Source organism: Eimeria mitis, genomic scaffold, assembly GCF_000499745.2.
Source record: "Eimeria mitis Houghton genomic scaffold, Emh_scaff10, whole genome shotgun sequence".
Lineage (NCBI taxonomy): Eukaryota > Apicomplexa > Conoidasida > Eucoccidiorida > Eimeriidae > Eimeria > Eimeria mitis.
Window position 1 is genome coordinate 1 of NW_024011352.1, and position 19,777 is coordinate 19,777.

The following is a 19,777-nucleotide window of genomic DNA, read 5'->3' on the forward strand; positions in this document are numbered from 1 at the left end:
TTCTCTGTTGCGTCAACAGCTCTTCCGGCAGCAACCAAGACCCTCGCTGGTCCTCTGCTGTCACGTCGAAACGAATCTGCCCCAACAATAGCGAGGGCTCCTCTAAAAAAGGTGTTTCACGCAGCAGCGGTGCCCACGCAGCATACCTTCCAGCTTCCTGCAAGGCCTTCACGTACTCATCTGTCCGTTCTTCCCCACTTCGTGAAGCGCAGGAGGAACCGTCCGTCTTGTGGCAGGGTGTTCCTGAAGATGTCTGTGAGGCGCTACAGCCTGAAGCAATTAGAATATCTTGTTCCTGCTGGGCATGTCGGGTCTGACTAGCTGGGCCTTGAGGTAAGGCACAGCGCATTTGGGGTGTTTCGGTAAACTCTGTTGGTGGCGCCGAGACGACACGGGCAGTCGCAGTGTCTTTGTCCCTGCACTCTGTGGTCTGCACTGAAGAAGGTGACGAAGATGTGGTTGTTAGCTCAAGATTCCAGCTGCCTGCAGACGAATCCATAGCAGCCTTCACTGCCAGGAAGCGTGCGCTACTTGATTGAAAGGAAGAAGCAGAGGCCGATGTAGGAGCCTAATCGGGGGCTCCGAGAACAGAGGGATCTAGCTGATGAGTACATCAGCTGCAGAGGACAACTTTTGGGAACTTATGGTAAGCTGGCGTGAACGCTCGGGTTAAGCCCTGACAAGGACGGCAAGCACTAACAAAGCAGTGCAGTTAACACCCCGACGTTACAGAATAAAACTGCCAAAAAAAGAAGTATCTGCTATGAATATGTAATTCATAAAGTTGTCAAAAATTTTTAGTCCTTTGCTGGACACAATTAATTATACCTTCTAGCTCTCTGGTTGGCTGTGTGGCCAGAACAGTGACAACTTTGGATGCTGGAGAAACACATGAGGGAACGCGCCGGCCCAATGCAGGTTCAAAATTACAGAGAATAAGTGTAGTGAGGAATAAGTAAAAATAGTGAAGGTCATAGGAGCTATGTCCCCTGTTTGCAACCCCACACCTGTAGATGGGCCTGGTACCCTGTAGGAGTGGGTCAACTACCCTAAAGCAGCAGCGACAGGCCCGTCCTTGCTTTCAATTCTTTGCGAGAAGGGTGGTCTCTATCAGCGAGGTTTTTTTGCTGCATTTTTTGTGTACAAAAAGATATGCCGTTCCCGCAGTCCTCATCCGCAGCATCTATGTGGAACCACGTGAGCTCCATCCTTCTTAGAATTGGATGGCGTAACATTCCTCTGTTATGTTAATACCACCCCGAAACATATTCCTTCACTTACTTTAAAGTGAACGGTGGGTTCATTTTGTTTTTAAGGTGTCGAGGCACGATGAGCCCTAACGGAAACTCTTCGCAACAGTACTGTAGCTCGGCATACCGTAGTGTGCAGTGCAGGAGAGACGCGTATTTCTGTTTGCTTGCAGCTTGGCTACTGATGGCTAGGCTAGTGCTTAAAACTGCCTGCAGTGTTAGTACTAGCATCAAAGGGGGATCGGGTACGCTTGTGTGGGGGGTTGCATCGTAGCGGGAGCTAAAGCTTTGCCGCAACGCATGACAAGCTGCCTCCTCTCCGGAGCACTTCCAGGACTTTGTGCCTCTGTTCACAAGGTTCCTGAATGGTAAAGGCTCCTGAAGAGTGGACAGGAGGTTAGCTGCTCCCGGTTGTCCAGTATTGTGACTCCATTGCAGCTCACAATGGTCCTCGGCTAAGCTTTGGGACCCTTGCGACACTGAGTACCACCGCGTGGTCAACAAGCGCGGGCGCGAGTCGTGAATTTCACCCCACAGCTAGGAGGCCTGTTGTATAGGACTTATTTGCCCTCAAGGCCCTTCACCTGAAAGAGAATCTTTTAGATGTTCTCCACAGACGTCCGGCACCCCCGTCGCAATAATGAATGTTGGCCAAGATCAGGCCATTTGCGTTGCCTATACGAGTATAGAGTCGCCCAAATGTCTCAACTGCCATCTGAATCCAATGCACACCTCGTAGCCGTCTGGCAAAAACTATTGGACGGTACTGCTGGCAGTCGAACTTGGTGATCCTGATTTGTCGAAATCAGTATCACCACGTAGGTCATATCAGCGCCTCTGCAGTCACATGCCCGTAAACGCAACAGCCTGGCTGCACTGTAGATGCAGAGACGTGCGTAGGCGCCGCTGTGCAATAGCTGGCATGTGCTGTTCAGCGCCGGTGGCGAATGGCTTCGGTGATCTTTCGACGGACGCGGCGACGCTGTTGCACTGCCCGGGGATCCGTGGCAGTGTACCTGCAGAGAAAGATAATCAAGCAGCAACTGACTTGTTTCCTTTGTCTGCTGCTTCCCCGCTCTCTCTTTGCACTGAGTGGAGGTAGCCCTGACTCCTGCCCCTTCGGCCCGTTGTGCTCTCTGCCCGTTTCGCTCCGTTCTTCTTGCCGTCTGAGCTGGCGTCGCTGGGCAGGAGTGGGAACCTCCACTGCTGCAATTGATACGTCTCTCAAGGAGGACTTACGGTCGCACATTTGGAGTAAAAGGCGCAGCCTCAAAGTCAGGCAGCTCTGTATCCTTTAGCCTCTCAGACACGCTTTCTTCAATCCCCATGAGAGCAGCAGCCGGAAAGGCCGAAGATTCTGGTTTTCCCTGCTACGCACAACTCACCGCAACAAACTACTGAAGTCTGCTGAGTTGCACGTAAAGCACAACATGCCAGGCATGCACGCATCAAGTATGGAAGGGAAATATATGCCAATACCCCTTAACTCTGGCGCCCCCGTCAACTCCCTACTTTCTTGGGCAGGCCGTCTGTCTTGAAAATTTCCCAAGTATCTCCACCCCACAGCGGTGCTTGCTGTCCCTTCTTCCGTCCTTTAGAATGCCGCAGGAGCGGCAGCAGTTGCAGTAGAACAGGGCCTACTAAAAGGTAGTCCCCTATGCTGGCACCGTGGTCCGTGAAGGCTCTCTGCACGCAAATACCGAACACTGCCTCTCAGTCCATGCCAGAGCATGCAAGCGCTGGAACGCAACTGCATGTATCGAGTTGCTGGCAACCCTACCTCTACAATGCCGAGCGCACTGAGCTGCCTATACAGCCGGAGCTTCGCTGCTTCACTGTTGAACTTCACAGGCTCCGTTAGCAGGGAGACGAGAGGCCCTTTCAATTCGAAGCACCGCCGGCCTCCTGAGCAACAACCCATAATTGTATGCGCTTGTGGAACTTCGTTTGGTGGCCGATCAAGCTGCTGCTTCCGCGGAACCTTCAGGTGTTGCAGCCGTTGTTGCTGATGCGCATATGGGCACTAAACATCGAATGGAAAAACTCTTCCATTGGTGCAGCAGCACCTGCTGCTGCTGCTGTTGCTGAAAGCCGCGTAAGGGTGAGCAGAGGCTTCTGAAGACGCACTGCTGCTCTCTTCACTAGCGAAGTCTGGAGAGGCATGCAACACCTCTCGAGCCTGCAGCAAGCGTTGCAGCGTTCCCTGCTCCCGACGTTCCACGATAATCCACTTGTAAGGATCTTCTAGAGAAGGGAACGAAGGGTACGGATGCTTCTTGCTGCTACCCGTCGAAACACGTAGGGGAGGTGCTGCTGCTGGGCGACGCATCAAGGTAGCACCAGGTTGCTGCTGCTGCTGCAGTAGCTCGTGGACACTGAACAGCAACAGGCTGTGAGGAGCTGACATTGCAGCTGCAGAGTACGCCGTTAAAAAGGCCAAGCTATACGCCCCTGGTCCCAGTTTTTTCTGCTGTTGCAGGTGCTGCTGCTGATGCTGCTGTTTGAAGTGAGACAGCAGCAACTGCTGCTGTTCTGCACTAAGGTCGTCAAGGCCTGCAGCCTTTCTGAGGGCGCCGAAGAGCTCCCTACAGCCGTCTCCGCGCAGAGCTACAGCAAACAAGCGGGCAGTGGAGGGGACACGACCCAATTTGAACCTTTCGGTGAGTGTATGCAGACGCAAGGCACATAGGCATACGGTCAGAAGCAACAACAACAGAGCGAATAGCAACTGCTCCGGCAGCAGCTGCATCACCCACCTGAGACTGCGTAGACCCCTCCAATTCCAGTTTGGGTTTTTACCCTTTCCACCAGGTTTGCCAGTTTCCGGCTAACTCGTTGCTGCTTGCTCTGACGCTGCTGCAACATATCTATCTTGTTGAGGACCACAATAAACGGTAGATCCGCGAGCTCGGGACTCTCTTGCAGCAGCTGCTGTCGTAACCTGACGCACTCAAGTGCCGGGTCCTACGAGACAGTCCAAACCACATCCGTTTGCAAGACCACTACCGCTCTTGAGCTTTCAATACAGGCTTCAGGGTGACGAGGCTGCAAACCTGCATCTTAAGATCAGGTGCTGGTTCTGAGCTGCTTGCATGCAGAGATACGGTAGATTCTCACGGGAAGGGAGCTGTCTACGACGAGCACGACGGATGTGCCGGCCGTGAGACCCTTAAGGGGTTCATCCTGCTGCTGTCCTGCTGGCATCAGCATGCTCTCTGCACTTTCTGGTGCCGTTCCAACTGCTCCCGTCGCTGCTGGTGCTGCGGGAGGTGCTGGAGGTAGCAGCCCTGGAGTATCGACGGCGACAATTGGCGCTGCTGAGGCAAGTGCGATGCCCTGCTTGAGCATATCTACCAGACCGTCCGAGGGCGTCTGCTCAGCTGCAAGGTTGTGGGGTGCCGCTGTCCGGCGTGTCGGGGCGGGGATCACGCAGATAGTCGGCTCAGCCGTTGGAAGCCAAACATCCTCTGGCACTGCAGCCGACAGCCATTGCAGTTGCTGCTGCTGTTGTTGTTGCTGCTGCTGCTCTCCGGGCTGAACTGGTGCCACCTCTGGGGAGCGGAGTTTACGCTGACCAGCAGTGGTACCAGCAGCGCTACCATTTGCATGAGCAGCAGCGCCTCTGGCGTTTGTTTCTGCAGCACTGGCTGTAGCCACTGCAGAAAGTGCCCGCAGCAGCGTGGACTTGCCGCTCTGCATGCGGCCCACAACGACAAAGTCGCTAAAGTTGTGGAGCACCAGCAGCTTCCGCCGCTCTCCTGGGGCCCCTGTCTCGCCCACGAGTGGATGCCTATTGCTGCAGCAAAACGGAAGAGCACATAACACACAATATGGTCCGCAGCATCGGCCTTGGAAAGTGACAGTTGCAGTCCTACTGTACGTTAGTCTCCAGGCATTAAACTTAATGCTCCTGCAGAGCGAACAACGGTGGGAGATCAGAAGGAAATATTTACCTATTTGACACAAATGCCAAGTTGCCTCGGCCCCCCATACCTCCGCGAGCGGCCACCAGGGTATCTCCGGGGGCTGCGAAGTAGATGCAACATAGAGGGGGCAGTTGCTCTCCTTGCTGCTGATGCCCTTCTTGCTGCTGACTTTGAAGCTCCACCTCCGCTTCAGTTGCTGTCTCGTCATCCTGCTGCTGCTGCTGCAGCAAACGCCGCACCTTACCGGCTGCATGCGCCTGCACAGCGGAGACGTCCACGACCAGACTATTGGGGGGAAGCCCTAACAGAAGATCAGGGCCGTGGGCCTGAAGCGAAAACGTCGCAACATCTGCGGCAGCAAGCGCTCCCCAGCTGCAGCGAATGCCCCACTGCATGCGCTGCAGCAAAAGAAAACGGTGTCGACGGCAACAGTGAGAGCCACCAGCCTTGCAACACCAGCCGAAGCCTACAGTCTTACAAGCAACAGCAGCTGCAGTCACCGCAGCAGGAGTAGCCACAGCAACAGCTTGACTACGAGCAGCTGTAGCATCAATCAGCCCAACGTACCCCCGTTTTCCCCTGCCCTGCGCCAATTCCCCCGGAAGCCGCTCTCCAGCAACCGCTTTCTTTCAGCGCTGAGAGACGCCGATGCGCACCGGCGGCCTCTTCGGATGCTCCCACTGCCCTCAGCAACACACAGCCTCCCCGGCCTCCGCTTCCTCCTGCAGCGCCACTACGCGGGGCCGCTCTGAGGCGAAGGAAAGCAATTGACCCATCTCCTCCGCTGCCGCCTTCAACCGTTACTGGCGAGAAAACGACATCAGAAACGGAAGCTGCAGCAGCAGCACCTTCTGCTGATGCTGGGGCATCGTCGAGTTGGCGTATCTGTTGCAGCCCCTGCTGCAGAAGACGGCGAGCTGCAAGTGCAAAAATAAGCGAGGGATTGAGTGACAGACCTCCTCCCAAGAGGCGGCATGGAGGTTCCTGAGGACCGTTGACTAAAGGGGCTGTTGCTGCACCAGCGCCAGAGCTCGAACTCATACAGCAGCAGCGGCTTCTACTGCTATATCCAGATGATGGGCTGCCGGGAGGCAAACACAGTGAGGACGGTGGTTGTTGCAGCCATGCTGCTGCAGTCACGGTTGTCTCTTGTCCTTCGTTAACAGTCCTCAGTCCTCTATGGAGCCAGATACTTCGCGTAGCCGTTAAGCCATTACTGGTGCTAGTGTGCGTCTTGCTGCTGCCGGGCGTCGGCAGCAGCAACAGCAGCAGAAGCTTTAACAACGGCAGTCGCAGCGAGGGAATACTCCCACGGGGAACCCCCCTGTTCATTTCGCATTCTGTTCCGCCGTATGCTGCTCTAAAATAAGACTCAAAACATCCAGCTTTGACTGGCCGTAGAAACTCCCCTAGCGAGGCAAATCGGGCGTTGGTTTTCTTCTTCTTTGGAGCATCCACCGTTGAAACAAACAAAATCAATACATGTCTCCTTTGTAGCATTGAAAATGGTAGATGTCTGTGTGTAGATAACCCTTAGCCTGCCTCCAAAAGAGGGCCCTACTGCTCGCCGAGGCCCCGAGGGGCCCTCGGCGTGGGGCCCCCAGGGACTGAGCACGGCTGAAGCAGTTAATTGTTATTCCTGTTGCCACTGGGTATATTTTTTCTTCTTTCAAGGTGTTTGCTGAGACACGAGAATCTGTGGCTTACATGGACTTCTTCTTCCGAAGAGGCGCCCTGTCCATCTGTGCGGAAGTTTCCTCATGTCTCGGGAATGAACATATTCCTGCCTGGCTAGGGTTGAGGACGTCGGGCTATTGAAATCCAAATATAGGTTCAGAAGGAGAGAAACAGATGATTATTTGGCTCCATAGTTAGCCCTAAGCTCGTGCATGGGCGGCCCCCTGAATAACATCCTTCTTTGTAGCCGCGTGCAGCCCAAACCTCTTGTGAGGAGCCCCCTGAACCGTGCCCCCGAATGCCTTCTTCTCCTCTAGATAGGCCCGTTTTGGGCCCCTCGAGCGTCCCCCAGGGGTCTTACGAAAGTGCCGAAGCAACTGGAAGAGCCCCCAAAGCCCCCCATGGCTCGGGGGGGGGTCCCCTGGCAGCCCCCGCAGCGCCTAAGGAGCAGGGCGAGGCCATCTCTGCAGCTCGAAAGAATCCACATTATGGAGAAGATGTGGATGATAAGATCGTCGGGACGGGGTGCTCTGATGAGTATGCGAAGCTGCAGGACTGTTTGGATGAAACGGACAAGTAGGCGTTCCGTGAACATAATAACGTAATAAAGGCGCATTGAACGAAGGTGCTATCGCTTCCTCCTTATGCCTCTCACATTCTCTGTCTTGGTTGTTCTCTCCTGGTTGCCCGCGGTTGCTCCTATCGTATGCTCAAACGGCTTATGGGGCCTCCTCATCTGGGAGGGTTCTCACGTAGACGTACAGCGTTGAGAGTAGGAGACACCTGCGACCCCGCGGGGGGGAGAACCTTCAGCGCGCTGCAGTCAATAGCCTATGGAGGCCGAAAAGGAGGAGAGATAACGAGAGAAAAGGCGGGTTGCGCAAGCCGCCGGTGCAGGGAGGCAGGGAAGCGTCCGCCCTAATGAAAATGTCAGCCAGTGCTGCTTTCCTGTTTTTTCAGGGACTGGAGAAAGTGCCAAAAACAACTCCATCTGTTTCAGCAATGTTTCAGGCGCAATTCTGTAGCCGGCGCCAAAACTTCTAGGCCTGAAAGCTAAGCCTTCCTGCTGGAACTATCATCAGCAGTGGCGCACGGGAAGTCGCAAACTGCGTTCACTTGTCGTTTATAATATCACTAGCGGCAAAAGGAAGTCAAAAATACACTACTTTTCCCTCTATACCTCTGGGCAGAAAAGCCTGCATTCCGCTGTGGTTGTTTTTGCTGCCGAGACTGCAATTGCTGCTGCACGTGCAAATGTAGGCTCTCAGTCACTGACAACTTCAACCACAACGGCTTCTCCTGAGAGTTGCCCCTGTTTACTGTTTTGTGTCTGACTCTGTTCCTTTCCAGCTCGATTATTGTGTCTTTGTTTGCGTGGCCCCTTTAAGAGTTCCAGCAGCTGTGGCTGCTGCTTTCCTTTCTGGCGCTTCTGCTGCATCAGTCGCTCGTGAATTGGGGGGGAAGGAGAGCGACGTCGCTTCTTCTGCTTATGTTGCGGGATAGGCTTCAACAGTAGCCCTTTGCCCTCCTGCCTTTGGCTGCTTCTGTGGCTTTCCGATCCGGTACTCCTGCTCGTTTGCTGCTGTTGAGCACCCCATTGAGCTGGATCGATATGCAGCTGTGGGGCTTCTTTTGCAGCAGTAACGCCGTTTGGTGCTGCTGCTTCTACTTCTGTTGCTACTGTTTCTGTCGTCATTGCTGTCTCTCTTTTCGGGGTGAAAGATACGACGGGAGCTGCTCCTTCTGCTTCCGCTGGTAACTCTGCTGCTGCTGGAGTTGTTGCTACTGCGTACCTTGCAGCTTCTGGGGATGCTGCTGCGTCTTGCTCCGCGTGTGCTGCCGGCTCTGCTGGTGCCGTTTCGTGCTGATGTTGGGAGAGAACAGCCAGCAGGTCGTCGAGCTCTTCAGTGTCGACGCGCCAGTCCCCTTCGATTTGTGGCACAGAATTCCGTGCAGGTGCTGCTGCTAGCTTCTGCAGCTCCTGCTGCTGCTGCTGCTGGTGCGAGAAAAACTCATCCAGCCGGCGCAGCCCTGCGCTTCGCGCCTTCGCCTGTCTGAAGCCCGAGCACCGCACGCCCAGCAGCCGCACCCAAGTCGGCATGCCCTTCACGGTACCGTTGCTGCTGTTGTTGCTGCTGTTCGTCTGCTTCTTGAGCTGCTGCTCCCGCACGACGGACTGTAGCAAGCCTAGAGCTGCCGTTGCGATGGCTGCACCGTCGTCCGTGTGATGCGCGAGCCGGTGTGATATTGTCCGTACCGAAAAGTCTGCAAACTTCACCTTAAGAGTTACGTGGTCGCCCTCTTGTCTTAATTCCTTCAGTTGCTTGGCTACTGCTGCTGCCAGCTGCTCCACCACCCGGCGCAGCACTGGCAGCTCGTTGGTTGCCGAGAACGTTTCTTCCGAGCTTACGCTTTGCTGCTGATGCTGTTGCTGTTGCTGCTGCTGCAACTCGGCGGGCAACCCGTCGATTCCTAGAGCCATGCGGATAAGGTGGACCGCTGTGATCCGCGGTAGCAGGTGCAGCAGCAGCGGCGTTTGCTGCAACAATTCCCCACACGTGCGAATATCAAACGCATTCAACATCTTTTCTCGGTGTTTACCAATCCCCGGTATCTTGCGCACATTGAGGGACTCTAAAAAGGCTGCTGTTGCTGCTGCAGCTGCTTCAGCAGATGCTCCCGTTGCTTCTACGATCTTCTGTCCGTTCGGCTTATTCATGTCCGATGCGATCTTTGCTACTATACGACTCGACGCAGCGCCGGCGCTGCAGCTGAGGCGCGTCGCTGCTGTAACGGCGGCGCGAATCTCAGACACAAGCGCAGCTACCCGATCGGTTGCTGCTGTCGCTACCGCTGGCGCTGCTGCTTCTGGCGGCATATCTTCTGTCTTCCCGTGTGTGTTTGTAGTGGGTGCGGCGAGGGCGGTAGCGTTTGCAGGAGGGGACATCTTGCTGTAGCAAAATCACCGGCACCGAAACAGATGTGCAAGGTCAACATGCAGCAGTGAGGCGCTGACACGACGACAATGTGTGCCAAAAGGATAAGCTGACACAGCAGCTGTCGAGACGGCCAGAAATAAAGCAAAAGTCCGAGAGATATACAAACGCAACAACTGGTTGCAACAGAGCTGGACGACCCCTGATACCGTCTGCCGCTGATAAGAGCATAAATGCAGGGCCAGAGCAGGACAGGCTGGAATTGACACATCACCGTAGCGTGTAGCATTACTGAATACATGAATTGCAGCAGAAGCAAAACAAGAGCTGCAGCAGCGGCAAATTGCAGAGAAGAAGTCAGGGAAAAGGAGAAGGATATATAATGTAGCAACACTGCGTGCGGGAGACAGAAGAGATGGGGGCAGGGGGCGACGGGGGGAGAAAGACGACGACGGGGAGAGCGCCACGCAACACAAGAAGAACGTTGGTTTACGCCATCCAGGAGCTACCGAGAGGGGATAGCTACGGAGAAAAAACCAGTGTACAAACTCTACCACAATAGAAGTCCCTATGTACAGTCACAGTTCCCCTCAGCTACGAGAGACGGGCACAACGACATCCAACGGACGCGTAAAGCGCAGCAGACAGCCGCAGCGCCAGACAGTGGCTTTTCTGGCAACAACCAGAGCAGCTCTTGATGACAGAACCTCCCATAGCAGGCGCAGCGTCTCGCAGCACAGCCGAGCCAAAGAGACGCACGAGAGACACAATGAGAAAGGCATGGAGATAGTGGGGAAGAGAGAGACAAAAATGACGAAAGACCAAGAATCACACAAGAGATACAACGAGATGAAGCACATGAAACGGGATGAAGGTGCGGAGGTAAGGGTAGCGTGATGCGTACCTGAGGTAGTCTGTAACGTCCAGAGAAGCTTCATCGAGGGAGTGAGAAGAAAGCGAGGGGTCGTACGTCTGGAGGACAGCACGAATAGTTTCTCCTGCGGCTCTGTACTTTCCGAAGTTGGGGCGCACGATTACAAGAGAAGGACACAACTGTTTTGCAATGAACCCCGGCATGCCGGAGCGAACACCGAAGCGCCGCGCCGCATAGTTGGCCGTAGATAACATAGATAAACTCCCCACGGCCATAGGCTGAGACCCCAAAGAAGGATCATCTCGCATTTCCACTGCACAAAAGAACATGTCCATGTCCAGGTGCACATACACTCGACCTGACTCCCGTTGCTGCTGCTGCTGCAGCAGCTGAAGGACACGACGCGCTGCAGCCGAGGCTTCAGCGCAGCCTCCGCATGATGCAAACAGCTGCACTCGCCGACGCAGCACCACCAGCTGTTCCTCCATCTGCTTCTTCTTGCTGCCGGCGGCAAGCAGAAAGGAGCGCATCCACCCACCCAGACACACACAGACACGCACACACACACACACACACACACACACACACACACACACACACACACACACAGCAGACAACTATAAAGACTGCGCTATGGGGAAGGCACCGTTATATGAAACTGTGTCTCCTATCCATGTCCCCAGTTTTTCGTCTGTTCTCCACTCTTGTGCCCATGTTTGTTGTCTGTCTCTCCCTTTCTGCAGGCTGTCTACGCCTCGTGTGTCCGTTGCCTGTCTATGTTTTGTGCTTCTTGCTTCTTGCACACCGCATCTCGTTGACAAAGAAGGGGGAGTTCTTTGAGAGCTCGAATATCTTTGCCGCAATTTTCGCTTTCTCGTCTTCTGTCATATCCATTCCGGCCTTGGCATTTGCAAATAAAAACGTCTCACGGCAGGCAGTTTCAATGTCGGTATCTGCACAACGAGACGAGGCTTCAGGTGTGCGTACACCACCACTCTCCACCTCCACCACACAGTCCTCATCCTTTCCTTCCATTCCATTGCTTCTACCTGGCGCACATAAGCTCAGCTTGTCAATGCAGGGGTCCTTGGGAACCTGTTGCTCCTGGGGGCCCTCAGTCTCGCCCTGATGGCGGTTCAATATCTGGATGCCTTGGAGCTCCTGCAGCCCTTGAGCAGATAAGACTGATATGCTAAAAGGCGAAGGCACAGGCCCTTTACACGAGCCCCCGGAGGAGCTGCTCGGGTCTGAGTCCGCTGCACCATCAGCTCGTGCGCAAAGAAGCGCTTCCGCTCCTGCTGCCTTTGTTATAATGCCATCACAAGGAGGCTTTGTGCTCTCTTCGAGCGCAGGTTGGTCTTCCATTACCTTTGCGATGACCGTCTGTGATGTTGTTCCCGCCCGGCCGGGTGAACAGACACCGTGTGCTCATGCTGCCATCGCTGCTGCTAGCTCCAATTTAGAGGCTTTTGCTGCGGCACATGCAGGCATGGTAGCTGCCAGCACCAGGAGACGCTTTGCCACCCATCTTTTTCGGCCTTGTTTTGAAGGCTTCGTCTTGGATCGCACACTTTGCTTTGCTGCCGGTTTCACGAGAGAGAAGGGGGGTAACGGGAAGTCGATAGTCCCAACACTCGCCTCGACCCGTGAATCCTCATGGATAATTTCAAAGACTAAAATGAAACGGCACCCAACAAACACGTCTCTGAAGTATTCCAATTGTCCCGTGGGAAATGGATGGCAAGAGTCGCATCGCCTAAGCTCGTCACCGTACTGCTACAGATGACGCTCCACAAATGTAGCGACCAAAAATTACAAGAGTCGTCCCAGCTTTCTTTCAACCATCTAGAGTTTCATAGAGCGCAGGTCTCACGCGAGTTGCAGGGCTCGCAGGGCCCCCCTCAAGCCGTTCGGGGGCCCTCGAAAGCGTGACCCTAACCTATGTGTGGTTGCCGCTGTTAATATCCCTCTTTCCCTTGCTTAGTTCTAAGTTTTCTCCATTTATGTCTATATGATAGCGGTGTATTGCGAAGGGTGCCGCTGATTGTTTGGTGTTAGTCCCCTACAGCTGATTTCCCTGAAATTCCGATTGAAATAGGATCTAGGATTCCATGGGAATATCCATCTACGCGTCTAATAGGGTCCTTATATAGGGAATTTTAGCTGGTAAGTTAGCGTCTAAAAAATATGACATCATTACAGCACAAGGTGACCCTTGTGCGGTATGTTGAGTTATCTCAAGAATATCCATTTCATTTCTATCCTGTAGCCGAGGCAGTGAGTGCCTTACAGCGCCTGCTGTAAGTAAGGTGAGAAGGAGGCCGATAGACTCCTTGCAACCTCTGATTAGACATAGTTCCACGGGCTTAGGGGGAGTATGACTTCAGATGAAGGCGATACAGGAATTTTGCAGCATTGGTTGGTTGATAGTAGTGACGCAGAGCTTAAAACCACATCAAAAAAACCATTGCGCATCGGAGACAAGAAAAAGAGCCTCTATCCCAGGCATCGCCTTCCGTCTAGCTCCTAGGGCAGCTCTGAACAATGCATCACGAACCGGCGGTGCGCAGGAGTGAACCGAAGGAAACGCTCCCGGTCCCTGATCAACAACTGATCATCAGTGATGATGACCGCCTATAGTGGGTGCTTCCAGATGCTTCCTGTAGGAAGGGTGCCTGTACGCTGCGCGGTGCACAGGTCACTTGCTGTGGTGGACGCTCCCGAGACCCACGATATCCACGATGGACCGCCCTTTGTTCTGTTTCTTGTGTCTCCGCAAGGCACCGCCTGATGTCTTTGTTGCCGTCCAATTCCAAACATTTCAGTTCTTTAACATTTCCAGTTCGGTGTTCTTGAGGCTCTTTACGGCTTCATGCATACATATATAAGTCCGCCTCCAGTCTTCGCCCACCACCACAGGCAGTGACGGCAGAGGCCCGCAAGCAAAACTACAAGGCCATCTGGAGTCTGTTACCTAATGAAGAAACAACTATCGAGCTACCGGGCCTACGCAAATCCTATACCGCATGGAGCTCCACAAGCTTGCGTGAGGATGACTGTGCAATCCTCTACTAGGACGTACGTAATGGGGGTTTTAGAGTGTGTCGGCCGTTCTATATATGCATATATTTACATACGATATTGCGTGTATGCATGAGCCGTCAAGTACGCTGTCGATATATTGCAGATTGCTCCACAAGGCGACGTATCGTGTCTGCGTGATGTGTGTAGATGACTTTTTCTCGGCGTCTACCCCTGCAGCGGTCTTTACTGCATCGCAACGAACAGGCGGCGAAAAGGCGGCTGGTACAAAACCCACTTGGGCCTCAAATATGCAGGTGATCCAGCGGGTCCCTCGTCCTGGTGCTTGTCTGCTCCACTTCGGGGCCCAGCTGTGCTTAAGAAGGGCCCCTTGTAGGCTTGGAGCGGGGGGAAGCACTTCGAAGCGGCTCAGCAGCCTTCGTCTCCTCCTCTGTTCCGCCGCTGGAAGCAGCAATATCGTTTTCATCTGTAGCTGGAGCACACTCAACTTCCTCTTCTTCCTCTTCGATGCCGTACCTCTGAAGAATCTGTTTTCGGCGCTGCAGCTTCTCTGCCTGCACTTGCGTCAAAATTATGTCTTTCGCTTGCTGCACTAGCTGGTTAAGCAGAAAACCCATCACCAACAAAAGCAGCCAAACCTCCGGCCGACTTAGCACCTCATACACTGCTAAACCTATCCCTCGTAACCACTCATGCCAGTCGTCTTGGGTCTCCCGCTTGCGCCTGTAGCCCTCGCCGCTCTCTGATCGCTTCGGAGCGGCGCCAAATGAGGCCGTAGGGGTGCCTGCAAGAAAGGCAACCCTTTAACCACTGCCCCAGATCCCTTAACCCTAACCCCTCAGTGCCCTAAGGCCTAGCCATCAGTGCCCCTAAACCCTGAATCCCATGGAGCACCCCATCAGCCACCAGGAGCAAAGCTTTAGGCCCGCCTCGCACCCGACAAACGCTCAGCTCGAATGCAGGAGGCAAGCAACGTCCAACCCCTTGCAGTGAAGGCAGCCAACAGAAGTTCAGTCCCTTAACTCTCACCGTTAAAGCAGCTGCGTCTCCTCCGGCCAAGGACCTCTGAAGAATCTCCTCCAGCGTCTTCCAGAACATCATAGCCCATCTGACGGCAGAAAGAGAGACTGTCTCCCAGCGCTGCACAAGGCGAAGGAGAGTGAGAGACTCGCTGATCCCTCAACTCATGCAGCCAAATGAAATGCACGCATATAAGTGCACATTCATGTTGCATGCATGCCTATATGCACATTCTAGCTAAAGGGTAGGTGATTCAAGCCCCAAACTAAGGTTTCTTGAGACAATGGGCAACTTTAGAACATGTGGCTGCAGCACCAGCCGGAGCACGACTAGCAGCGCTCACTAGCGGAGAGCCGAGAGCAGATGAGGGAGCTGTCATCGCAGAATGTCAGGGCGCTGCTGCTCCCTGAAGGGGAGGCAGATACAAATTCCTCCTTGCATGCATTGAACCTGAGCAGAAGACCGGGATACGCAGCGTCCAGGTTTCACTAACCATGTATTTGATCCTGTTGCTACGTCCAGTCGAGCTGCTCTCCTTGCTTCGAAACGCGTCCGCCAATTAACTCAGCTCTTCAAATAACAATCCTAAACTACCTGAACCCTCAAACTACATGGAGCCCTCAGCAGCATTCAACCGTAAACTCTAGTCCCTCACCACTTTTCACACAGCTGCGGACACAAGACGGGTTTGCCTTTGCTCTCAAGTTCCCCCGTGCCGAATCGAGGCTCACACATTACGCACAGAACTTCCTCCGACACCTTCTGCAGCAGCACCAACACAGAGCGACAGAACGCCGCCGTGATAAACACTATCCACCCACAAATGGGAAGGAGAAGCCATATGCAGCACGCACTGCAAATTGGCGCAGCATGTGGCAGAAGCGAATTACGGCAGAAGTGGTCCCCAAGCAGCAAATGCAGTCCACGAGGCTAGGAAAGTAACTGCAGCAGCAAGAGCACCAGCCACAGCTGCAGCAGATCCAGATCCAGCTGCAGCTGCGGTAGATCCACACCCAGCCAAAACTTCGGCGACCACCCACTTGGCAGTCTTTCCTGTCTTCCAGGGACCGTAGGCGCCGGTTGATCAGCTCTGTATGCTGGGGGTAGCAGCATGCTGAAGCGCCAACAGCAACAAACATCGAAAACCGGCTCGCATGATCCTCTCCTAGGCAGCGGCTACGCAGTGCCGAGAGCAAAATCAAATGTGGCGCAGCTATATGACCACACTCCCAACCGCTCCCAACCGCTCCCGCCCTCCCCAAAGCAGCAGAAGCAGAGCCAACTTACTGTTTGCTGCATGGTTCTTGCAGGCTTGGAACGCATACGCTCTCTGGTCTTGAGGAGGTTGTCCATCGAAACTCAGGCGCCGAAGACACGAGGCCCGTTCTACTCACACAAACCCCGACTCCCACACCCTAACACGATCTTGTAAGCCATAAACGTTATTTCAAGGGCAGATTCAATGTTATGCTAAAGGGCTGTTATTCTTTACAAGTGTCATATCTCCAGAGGATCGGCAGCCAAGCGACTGGAGTGAGAATGGAGCTAACCCGCTGATGCAGTGTTGCCCGTAGAGAGGGCCAAGGCAAGCGGAAGGAGCGCCAGAACGGGCATCATCAGGCCCGTCCTGTCGCCAGTGTTGCAGTTGTATCCTAGTGAATTTTCTTTATTCGCTGTTGCTGTTGCAGTTGTGTGGAATACTTAGCGGGGCCGTGCTGCTCGTATAGCGTTAAGATGAAACGCCACAGCACGTCCTGCTGTTGTTGCTGCTGCTGTTGCTCCGAAGGCTGAGGAGCCTGTTGGAACCCTGCCGCTAAACTTGCTGCAGCAGTCGGTGCTACAGGAGCAGCCGCTGCGGCAGCTGAGGGCAATCCCTGTGCAGTTGCTGGGGTTGCGACGGCACACGACCTGGCTCAAAGCGACACTCGAAGCAACAAAGTTGTGCTTTGCCTCAAGCTCAGGCATGAGGAATAAAGGTTAACGACTGAGGAGCTTGGAGTCGAAGCCGATGTGTGTGGCTTGTCTGCCGTGCAGCCTACTGCAGCGGCGCTCGCTGCGGCGCCGATGTACAAGGCAGCCCGCCGAAGTTCTCCCGAACGAGTGCTCTATGCAAAATGCAATCTTCTACCATAACCTTGAGAAATCAAAGACGCCTGCCGAGGATACCACCGCGCGATGTGCATTATTACGGCAGGGGCCCTTGAGTAAGGGGCCCCAACGGACCCTCAAGCCTGGGGCCCTTGACGAAGCAAAGCCCCAGCAGGCTAATACAGTTTTCACTAAACCAGAGTATCCACTGTCCGGGCTAAATGGAAATTCATTATCTATACACTTGACAAATTTGTAACATTTGTTGTCCAGGTAAGCCGAATGAGTTTCGGCAAGCCTACAACGCAGCTCCACCGCATCCCCCTGGCACAGCAGAGTGTGCGTCTCTCGTTTGTTGCATAGCAGGGTCTCTCAGAGGTACGTAGATGTATGCATATTCTGCTGCATATTGGCTACTGAGAGCCAAGTAAGCGCTAAAAAATCGTCTCTACTACATCAGAGCATGCGTCGTGGATGTATTCTTACTTGTGTGCACATTTGCTCTTGAGACTAATACAAGAGTCTCTTAGTCAAGGAAGGTCGTGGGCAGACCTCCACTCCGGCCTCCAGGCGTTATGGGCACAGTTGGATAACTCCCAGGTGTAACCAGTCCTCGATTTTAGCTGAAACCTGCCGTGAGCTGCAGTGCGCAGCATAGGGATGCCAGAAAAACGAGAAAATTGAAGTAAATGGCTAGGAGAGAGACAACGTACTTGGGTATTTTAGGGTCGGTTCTGAGAAGCGGTTCCTCCGGAGCAGCATCGTGAACTGACTCTGCGGCGGAGACAACAACCGTGGGCATGAAGAGCACAGTGTGAGAAACTCCCCTTCAGAAACGCCAGTTTGGGGCCTTAGGGATCATGGGGCCCTCGGAACTTGATCCCACTCGCGTTACTAGATGCACTAGTCTAGGCCAGCAGCTCTGCGTCTTGTGCCCCCAACGACAACACAAACGCAGATGAAAAGCACCATTGTGAGGAGTAGAAGGGATCCAAGTTCCCTAACACGATGGGGTGATGAGGTTCTATAACACTCTAGGTACTGCGGGCCTTGTAAGTTGATGAGATGTGGGGGAGAGGCCTCAGTCCCTCTAAGTTATCTTGACCAGATCCCAGCATTGCATGAGAGGGACTGACGCCTCTCCCCCTTACTTAGAGTATTTCTCTTTAGTACAAGTATGTTTAGGGCGCGAAAGATACAGCCTAGTAATACGTACTATGAGCGCATCCCTAGAACCCCACAGCTGAGTATAACGAGCTGGCAAGCAATATCTATCATACTGAACAACAATATATCAACTAACAAAGATTAAAGGAAATTAGTTCTCTCAGTTTATTCTCCGAAAATTGTTCTCTCCATCCCAATAGAGCAGGCACTGCGGCATTTGGGGCTTTCTAGTGCATGCGAGTGGGGCGGCCATGGTAGGTGTGTTGCATCTGGAGGCAGCCGTCTTTCCCCTCCCCAGGCCCTTGGGGCGATGCGGAAAGACCGCCACGGGACTGGAGAGGTCAGCGGTTTTTTTGCAGGTTTTTAGCCTACGTATTTGTCTCTTTTGCAGCCCCTAGCGGCCCTCGAACAGGGAAGAGGAGAATCTTTACACTTGGGGGGGGGGAGGGTGAGGGGTGGAATGCGGCCTGATACGGGTTGCTACTCACACCACTGTGGCTACAGCTGCAAGGTAAACCCGCGTTTCAACGCAGTCAAAGCCTCATATTAAGCATTTTGGTTCTTTTTGCGACTGGAGACGATCCTCGAACATCGGCTTGTCTCGTTACAATAGCTTTACATGCGCGTGATTTCCAGTTATGTTTACACCCGCCCCTATGCTGCGCCAAACATGACTGCACTTTTGTTTGAATGAGATACTCTCACCGCAACTGCCACTTTCCACACGATTTGAAGTGGGATGTGGCTGACACCTCAGCGTATGTTTTGGCTTATGTTGTTATACCACCACTAAGGCTCGGGTCCCAACAAGTGTTGTAGCATGATCTGCCTCCAGTCAGCACAGGAGCCTTCACTGGGCCTTTGTAGGTTGTGCATAAGCAGATGCAAACGTTCTACAAGGTATTCAGAGGTAAAGCATTCAGTAAAGGAAGCTTCGCTGAAGTGTGCACGCGTGAGGCTGGCTTGTATTACCAGCTGCAGCAAGCTGCTCTGCAACCCCACTTCAGGCTGCCTCCTCCCCGGTACACGCAGGCCCTAAGCTCAACGCCCAGGAGGCCTGAGGACATGGGAGGGACGTCAGCTACATTTGGGAAGCTCTTGCTCTAAGCCTTTACCTACATTGAACCTCGTTTCTGTCCTTGATATAAAGGCCAGAGAGTAAGCGTTATGCATGTACATTGCGAAGACAGCTTCAGTGGAACAGTAGCTCACTTTATTGCTTTCTCCTGACGCAAGATGCGGCCGGGAGCAGCGGCAACTATTTATAGCACCAGCCAGAGGCTCATGCCTCCTTTTTTTACGATGTTCGGGATGCCGGCCGCGGTTGGACCTTCTTCTCCCATGGGTTCACTTGTTGTTTTGTTGGTGCAGATGCAGCGTGGCGGGTCACATGTTGGTACATACATCAACGTTTGTGTGCATGCTAGCCATTGAAAGTTAGCTACTTGGAAATTGCCTTTGGCGCTAATGCATGCAGGGCTTGGGTTTGAATGCATGGTAAGCTTGCATGTGTCTGGAGTTGCAGCAGGAACTACTGCATCTCACGACACGAACTGCTGCATCGCATGACCGCCACATCCTTTCCACCCTTTCCACGGGAAGCGTGGAGGCGGAGAGAGAGTCATCTCCTTTGCGGTTACCATTACCCCAACTGGGTATATCGCAACTGTGGCTGAGGATCCTCGTGGCAGAGGACTTCGCTGGTAGTGGCGAGGGAGATGTCGTTCCAGAGCGGAAATTCCCAGAGTATGGCCTCGCTGATGTACAGCAATGCGTTGCAGATGTAAGCATAGTTAT

At 53.7% G+C, this 19,777-nt stretch overlaps 5 protein-coding genes across 5 annotated transcripts; 1 reads left to right on the plus strand and 4 right to left on the minus strand.

Moving 5' to 3' along the window:
• Positions 1-2,181: 2,181 nt before the first annotated feature.
• EMH_0004800 (uncharacterized protein) lies at positions 2,182-6,217 on the minus strand (the record flags this gene model as incomplete). Its single annotated transcript, XM_038022023.1, has 9 exons — positions 2,182-2,266; positions 2,490-2,617; positions 2,763-2,936; positions 3,031-3,155; positions 3,378-3,857; positions 4,007-4,214; positions 4,368-5,046; positions 5,204-5,502; positions 5,744-6,217. The coding sequence occupies 9 exons, from the start codon at positions 6,215-6,217 to the stop codon at positions 2,182-2,184; spliced, it is 2,652 nt and encodes an 883-aa protein (XP_037877877.1).
• A 934-nt stretch (positions 6,218-7,151) lies between these two features.
• EMH_0004910 (uncharacterized protein) lies at positions 7,152-7,775 on the plus strand (the record flags this gene model as incomplete). Its single annotated transcript, XM_038022024.1, has 2 exons — positions 7,152-7,429; positions 7,610-7,775. The coding sequence occupies 2 exons, from the start codon at positions 7,152-7,154 to the stop codon at positions 7,773-7,775; spliced, it is 444 nt and encodes a 147-aa protein (XP_037877878.1).
• Positions 7,776-8,117: 342 nt separating this feature from the next.
• On the minus strand, positions 8,118-11,193 carry EMH_0005020 (uncharacterized protein; the record flags this gene model as incomplete). Its single annotated transcript, XM_038022025.1, has 2 exons — positions 8,118-9,804; positions 10,694-11,193. The coding sequence occupies 2 exons, from the start codon at positions 11,191-11,193 to the stop codon at positions 8,118-8,120; spliced, it is 2,187 nt and encodes a 728-aa protein (XP_037877879.1).
• A 244-nt stretch (positions 11,194-11,437) lies between these two features.
• On the minus strand, positions 11,438-12,028 carry EMH_0005130 (uncharacterized protein; the record flags this gene model as incomplete). The annotated part of the gene is made up of 1 exon (XM_038022026.1): positions 11,438-12,028. One exon carries the CDS (start codon positions 12,026-12,028, stop codon positions 11,438-11,440), a length of 591 nt encoding a protein of 196 aa, XP_037877880.1.
• Positions 12,029-14,061: 2,033 nt separating this feature from the next.
• Positions 14,062-15,460, minus strand: EMH_0005250 (uncharacterized protein; the record flags this gene model as incomplete). The annotated part of the gene is made up of 4 exons (XM_038022027.1): positions 14,062-14,489; positions 14,735-14,845; positions 15,069-15,175; positions 15,381-15,460. The coding sequence occupies 4 exons, from the start codon at positions 15,458-15,460 to the stop codon at positions 14,062-14,064; spliced, it is 726 nt and encodes a 241-aa protein (XP_037877881.1).
• Between the last annotated feature and the right edge of the window lie 4,317 nt (positions 15,461-19,777).